This window comes from Oncorhynchus masou, chromosome 31 (assembly GCF_036934945.1).
Source record: "Oncorhynchus masou masou isolate Uvic2021 chromosome 31, UVic_Omas_1.1, whole genome shotgun sequence".
Taxonomy (NCBI): Eukaryota; Metazoa; Chordata; class Actinopteri; order Salmoniformes; family Salmonidae; genus Oncorhynchus; species Oncorhynchus masou.
In genome coordinates this window covers 73,527,595-73,534,431 of record NC_088242.1, presented here as the reverse complement: position 1 = coordinate 73,534,431, position 6,837 = coordinate 73,527,595, and the positions used below count along the sequence as shown (strand labels likewise).

General features: G+C 40.4%; 1 protein-coding gene across 3 annotated transcripts in view; it reads left to right on the top strand.

Annotated features, from left to right (window-relative positions):
- The first annotated feature begins 463 nt into the window (after nt 1–463).
- The window catches only part of LOC135524401 (multiple C2 and transmembrane domain-containing protein 2-like), a 42,598-nt gene continuing 36,224 nt past the window's right edge, over nt 464–6,837 (top strand). For 2 of the 3 annotated variants that reach the window (XM_064951902.1, XM_064951901.1), the window contains exons 1-6: nt 467–637; nt 1,930–2,113; nt 2,333–2,651; nt 2,787–3,011; nt 3,940–3,999; nt 4,103–4,199. In XM_064951902.1, the coding sequence (XP_064807974.1) occupies nt 1,959–2,113; nt 2,333–2,651; nt 2,787–3,011; nt 3,940–3,999; nt 4,103–4,199 (856 nt within the window). In that variant the 5' untranslated portion in view covers nt 467–637; nt 1,930–1,958. Of the gene's footprint in view, nt 638–1,929; nt 2,114–2,332; nt 2,652–2,786; nt 3,012–3,939; nt 4,000–4,102; nt 4,200–6,837 lie in introns of all 3 variants that reach the window. The other variant, XM_064951903.1, reaches the window with a different exon arrangement.

Sequence of the window (6,837 nt, the reverse complement as noted above, 5' to 3'; positions counted from 1 at the left end):
ATATGCATATTTCTGCATATTCAGAAACAGGTGAGTGACGTAGCACCCAAAATGGCAGGGAATATTGTACGCTAACCCTAACCCTATAAAGGTGTGTAATAATTTAACCTTTTGTTTTTTTTGAAAAAGATGCCTCGCTGGTATGAAAGATACACTCCTTATGTTTCCAAAACGGTACCACAAGCAATGTGTGTTCACACTCAGACCGACTGTCAGAGCTCTTCACAAAAATTCCCCGGTAAGAAGATACCTTCATCGATATGTGCTAAAGGTAGTTTGCATCTATGAATGGGGTAAGTAAAGACATAGAAGCCTGTTCACCACTTAAACCTGCTGTTGGTGGACAGGAAGCATTACCTTGTGATGAAACTCACCTGGTTGGGCCATGAACTTTAAAAGGGTGGAACTGGTGTGGCCTGTTTGGCGTTGTTGTTTCTCTCCACCAATTGTCAAACCTGTCTTGAAGCAAGAGCATGTATTTATAAGTTCCTTCACAAGTGACTTCCTCATTTTCACCATACTGTTGTCTGATGACTGTCAACTCACTAACTCTCTGGAAGTTTCAAACAACATACTTGGAACATATTTATATTTCCTTTCTGTAAGGTCGTGAAGGAGCGGTGTACTGTCTAAACAGGTATGTGGATGTTTTTCATATTTAATTATGTAATTCGATGATAATTTGTTAAAGACCCAATGCAGCCGGTTTTATATAAATATCAAATTATTTCTCTGAGTATCAAGTACATTCCTGTACAGCTTTTCATTAAAATTGTAAAAAAGAAACAAAAGCAAAAAATAATTTATCAAGCCAGAGTTTTGCTAGGAGTGATCTGAGTGGGGAGGGGAAACCTGAAAACTAGCTGTTATTGGCAGAGAGGTTTGGAACTTACTTTGTTATTGGTCTATTAACTTATTTACCGCGTGGTGATGTCACCCGGCTAGCCGAAAGTCCACTCTTGCAAAACCTGCTGATTAGAAGGTCCTATGTAGATTGTATTTTCAACCAGCAACTATCAGGAAAAGACAATGATCAAATTGTTTCACACTTTTACAGTGTTCGTTTCATGAACAGTTGTACAGTAGGATACAAAAAACTGAATTTTGACTGCACTGGGCCTTTAACAATCTCTATAGGATACGCTATGAATGACATTTCTTTGATGAGAACCCAGAAATGTGCATACACACTAAGCTAACATATGGAATTGTCTTAAGATGGTCATACCATGATTCTATTTGATTTTGCATTTTAGGACCGCTTTAAGTTAAAACATATATATATTTCAAAATGATTTGACAAAATCTAGCATTTGGTCTTTACAACTATAGCCCATAGAAACACATTCAATAACACATTCATAAATGTCAAAAAAGACCGTTAGAAAATTAATCACAAGGAATAATGTTTTGAAGTGTCTCTCCTATATCTAGGACATATAATAAAGCCCAGGAAATATATATATTTACACATATTTAACCCCTTATTTTTGTCGCCATAAACTATCTCTATACTTCCATTAATTTGTATGGGTTACCTTCAGACGACTCCCGTGACACTTGTGGGGGTCGTAAAGCAAAATGGAGAAAACCATCGTGAGAATCTCCCCTTTTCACAGTGTAGCCCAGACCATTCGGACAATACATATGTTTTCATGAGAAAACTGAATTACCGGATGTCTCATGGTCTGACAAACATCGCTGTAGCTCGGCCATCTTCCACCACAGATGCGGAAGGCTGACATATGTGGATGCGGTGGATTGAAACACAGTCCATGCAAAAAATATTTCTAGCTTAAACTGATGGATTTTGATGGGGATTTTTGCTATTATATTACTTAAATTGACCAACGGGTGGGTCAATATACTGTCAAGGATGAACCAATAATGCTGTCATTTTATCTTGTCTTTGCATACTCTGTGTGAAAGGGTGTAGCCTGTGCTCTGCATGACTCAGCATGGGCCCCAAGAAGAAAAGTGTCTGGGAGAACCTGCGTGAGAAGACCAAGACCCAGTTTAACAACATAAAGAAGAAGACAGCCCCGGGGAAGCTGGATGACAAAAAGCCCAAGCCCCTGCATTATAGACGCAGTATGTCAGTGCCGGACCTGAGGTTTGTTCAGGAAGCTGAATCCTCTGCAGTAGAAAGTGCATTCCCCACAGCCTCGGACGCCATCTTATTTGGTAGCTCCTCAGGTTCAAGTGATAACACCTCTTTTATCTCAGTCTCTCTATTCATGGACGGGCTGACTGCAACTGATGCAGGCCCCTCAGGTAGAAAGACTGTGTATGATTTGGCTTTCAAAGATAACATGAATGTGTCTGTTTCTAGAATGAGTGCACCTGTGGAGACACAAACTCTCTATGATGAATCAGAAGAGGAGGACATGGCAACCTTTATGGGCAGAATCCACATGCCATCAGACAAATGGAACACACCTGCAGAGAGATCAACTTCTTCTGCTTCTTCTACTTCAGCAGAAAGAGTAAAAATACCAGCGGACAGAGGGAACTCACCCGTACCTACCCCAAAATCAAATGCTCCAAATATACATGTGTGCACAACAACATTGACTTCATCAGTGGAGGGAATTAATGTTTCTACAGAAAGATTGCTCTTCTCTGAAGACAGAGTGGCCGCTAGGGACCGAGTGAGTACATCTGCTGAAAGATTTGTTTCTTCTGTCTCTGACCAAACAAACCTAGTTACAGAGAAACTGTCTGCTTCCAGTGAGGGAGGGAAACAACCAGCAGAAGTGAAATGGTCTTTTCCTCCAAATCCACAGGATAGATTGAACATCCCTCCAGATAGATGGTCTCTGCCAGTGAACAGGGTGGAGAGGATGGGCACCCCTGTTGACAGTATGGACGGTTCTGCGTGTGGAACCCCATTAGAGAAAGAACCCTACATGTTCTGGCCCACTGACTCTGAGGACCTGGATATGCCAGAGCCCCCCGTATCCACAGACATCAGAGACATCTTCTGCAGTGAGCTTCAGGAAGACATTGAGGTCAGATGACACACTAATATTGAAAGTCGCTCTGGATAAGAGCGTCTGCTAAATGACTTAAATGTAAATGTAAATGTAACTTTATCATACCCTCCACAGATATAGTTATAGGCCTAGTGCACACAGTGTAAAGTCAAAATATGGACTAAAATACAGTTTTCACACACATTTTCATATAAAATAAATGTATCTACAGTATGTCACAGTAACACAGGATACTTTAGTGACCATAAGACAGTATGTTTGACGTAGTGTATTTTCACTGTGGTCTCATTAGCATGAACATTTGCAAGCTCTCTTTTCACATTCAAATAATGTGGACTGGTTTTTCACACTCTTGAGCTGTTAAGCCTGCTCTCTGCCTCAAGGTTTTCTATGATCAGTCTCTAGATCTGTTACAATAGAATTGCGTAAAGTCATGGATTGTGCTTAAGATAATGCTTCAGTGGTTCTTTGTCAGAAATGTAACCTTTATTTAACTAGGCAAGTCAGTCAAGAACCAATTCTTATTTACAATGACAGCCTACCCAGGTCAAACCCGGACGACGCTGGGTCAATTGTGTGCCGCACTATGTGACTCCCAATCACGGTCAGCCTGGATTCGAACCAGGGACTGTAGTAACACCTCTAGCACTGAGATGCAGTGCCTTAGACCGCTGTGCCACTCGGGAGCCCGATATGATGTCAAATAGAAGCAAACATTTTTTTGAAGCTTTTGTGTAGCCCGAAAGTCACTTCTAAGGTATTATCTGTGGATCTGTCTAATTGATGTTTGCTATGCATGGCCGGAAACTTGCTGATCTAACTAGTTGCAGTCACAATTATAGTTCAACGTTGGTCAAGAATGACAACCAAACATTATAACATGTAACTTTGTTCCATACTTTGTAGATGTCTTTTTGATATGCTTACATTCTTTCTCCCGTAGTTACCCAACGAGCACAATGACTTCTATGCCCAGCACTTGCAGGATCAAGCAGGCAACAATGTGAGTACTAGACTTGGACATTCAGACCCTGTTAATGATAATGGACAACACTAAGGCTGTAGACTATAGAGCATCATATTAATGTGATTCCTTTCATTGACAGGCTATGGCAGCAGGGAGCCAACCTGGTCCTATTCAGAAGTACCTCCTCACTGTCAACCTGAAGGAGGGCAGGAACCTGGTCATCAGAGACCGTAACGGTAAGTGGAAGGAAAGTACCTGGAACTTCTGGAGGTCTATCAATGGATGAATGTAATCTCTGAGACATGCTGGATATATTGATATATACAGTTGAAGTCAGAAGTTTACATACACCTTAGCCAAATACATTTAAACTCAGTTGTTCACAATCCCTGACATTTAATCCTAGTAAACATTTTCTGTCTTAGGTCAGTTAGGATCACCACTTTGTTTTAAGAATGCGAAATGTCAGAATAATAGAAGAGAATGATTTCTTTCTTTCATCACATTCCCAGTAGGTCAGAAGTTTACATACACTCAACTAGTATTTGGTAGCCTTTAAATTGTTTAACTTGGGTCAAAGTTTCAGGTAGCCTTCCACAAGCTTCCCACAATAAGTTGGGTGAATTTTAGCCAATGCCTCCAAACAGAGTTGCTGTAACTGAGTCAGGTTTGTAGGCCTCCTTCCTCGCACACGCTTTTTCAGTTCTGCCCACAAATGTTCTATAGGATTGAGGTCAGGGCTTTGTGTTGGCCACTCCAATAACGTGACTTTCTTGTCCTTAAGCCATTTTGCCACAACTTTGGAAGTATGCTTGGGGTCATTGTCCATTTGGAAGACCCATTTGCGACCAAGCTCTAACTTCCTGACGGATGTCTTGAGATGTTGCTTCAATATAGTCACACAATTTTTCTTCCCTCATGATGCCATCTATTTTGTGAAGTACACCAGTCACTCCTGCAGCAAAGCACCCCCACAATATGATGCTGCCACCCCCGTGCTTCACAGTTGGGATGGTATTCTTCGGCTTGCAAGCCTCTCCCTTTTCCTCCAAACATAGTGATGGTCTTTATGGCCATTGTTTCATCAGACCAGAGGACATTGCTCCAAAAAGTACGATCTTTGTTCCCATGTGCAGTTGCAAACTGTAGTCTGGCTTTTTATGGTGGTTTTGCAACAGTGGCTTCATCCTTGCTGAGTGGCCTTTCAGGTTATGTCCATATAAGACTCGTTTTACTGTGGATATAGATACTTTTGTACCTGTTCCTCCAGCATCTTCACAAGGTCCTTTGCTGTTGTTCTGGGATTGATTTGCACTTTTCACACCAAAGTACGTTAATCTCTAGGAGACAGAACGCGTCTCCTTCCCAAGCTGAATGATGGCTGCGTGGTTCCATGGTGTTTATACTTGTGTACTATTATTTGTACACATGAACGTGGCACCTTCAGGCATTTGGAAATTGCTCCCAATGATGAACCAGACTTTGTGGAGGTTTACAATTTTTTCTGAGGTGTTGGCTGATTTCTTTTGATTTTCCCATGGTGTCAAGCAGAGGCACTGAGTTTGAAGGTAGGCCTTGAAATACATCCACAGCTACACATCCAATTGGCTCAAATGATGTCAATTAGCCTATCAGAAGCTTCTAAAGCCATGACATAATTTTCTGGAATTTTCCAAGCTGTTTAAAGGCACAGTCAACTTAGTGTATTTAAACTTCTGATCGACTGGAATTGTGATACAGTGAATTATAAGTGAAATAATCTGTCTGTAAACAAGTTTTAATGACTCCAACATAAGTGTATGTAAACTTCGACTTCAACTGTACATACTTACAATTTGAGGAGGAGTATATTATGCTGAGTCAGATGATGAAAAAGCAGTTAATCATATTTACTTTGCTGAACTTAAAAAACTATTGTGGAAGCAAATACTGTACAAAGGGCACCTACCTGTGTCGAATGTATTTTTGACAGTGATTACAGCATGCTGTTCTTGTTCATCGTTATTTTCACCTGCGTAAAGACATATGTTCATATCACAATAGCTGCCCTAAACAGTATATTTTCACTGTTTTAGACAAACTGAAGCAGAGCAATTGAGATTATACACTACCGTTAGAAATGTCCTTGTTTTTGATAGAAAAGCATATTTTTGTCCATTTAAAAGACCATAAAATTGATCAGAAATAGTGTAGACATTTTTTTTTAACCTTTATTTTACTAGCCAAGTCAGTTACGAACAAATTCTTATTTTCAATGACCGCCTAGGAACAGTGGGTTAACTGCCTGTTCAGGGGAAGAACGACAGATTTTGTACCTTGTCAGCTCGGTGATTTGCACTTACAACCTTTTGGTTACTAGTCCAATGCACTAACCACTAGACTACACTGCCGCCCCATTGTTAATGTTGAATATTATGTGTATTAAATATGAATATTAATGAATATTGTAGCTGGAAACTCCAGAGTTTTTAATGGAATATCTACATAGGTGTACAGAGGACTTGTGAGCCATATGTTTCTCAAACTAGACACTCTAATGCACTTGTCGTCTTGCTCAGTTGTGCACTGGGGCCTCCCACTCCTCTTTCTATTCTGGTTAGAGCCAGTTTGCGCTGTTCTGTGAAGGGAGTTGTACACCGCGTTGTACGAGATCTTCAGTTTCTTGGAAATTTCTCGCATGGAATAGCCTTAATTTCTCCAAACAAGAATAGACTGATGAGTTTCAGAAGAAAGTTTTTGCTTCTGGCCATTTTGAGCCTGTAATCGAACTCACAAATGCTGATGCCCCAGATACTCAACTCCAGATATTCAACAAAAAGGCGAGTTTTATTGCTTCTTTAATTAGAACAACAGTTTTCAGCTGTGCTAACATAA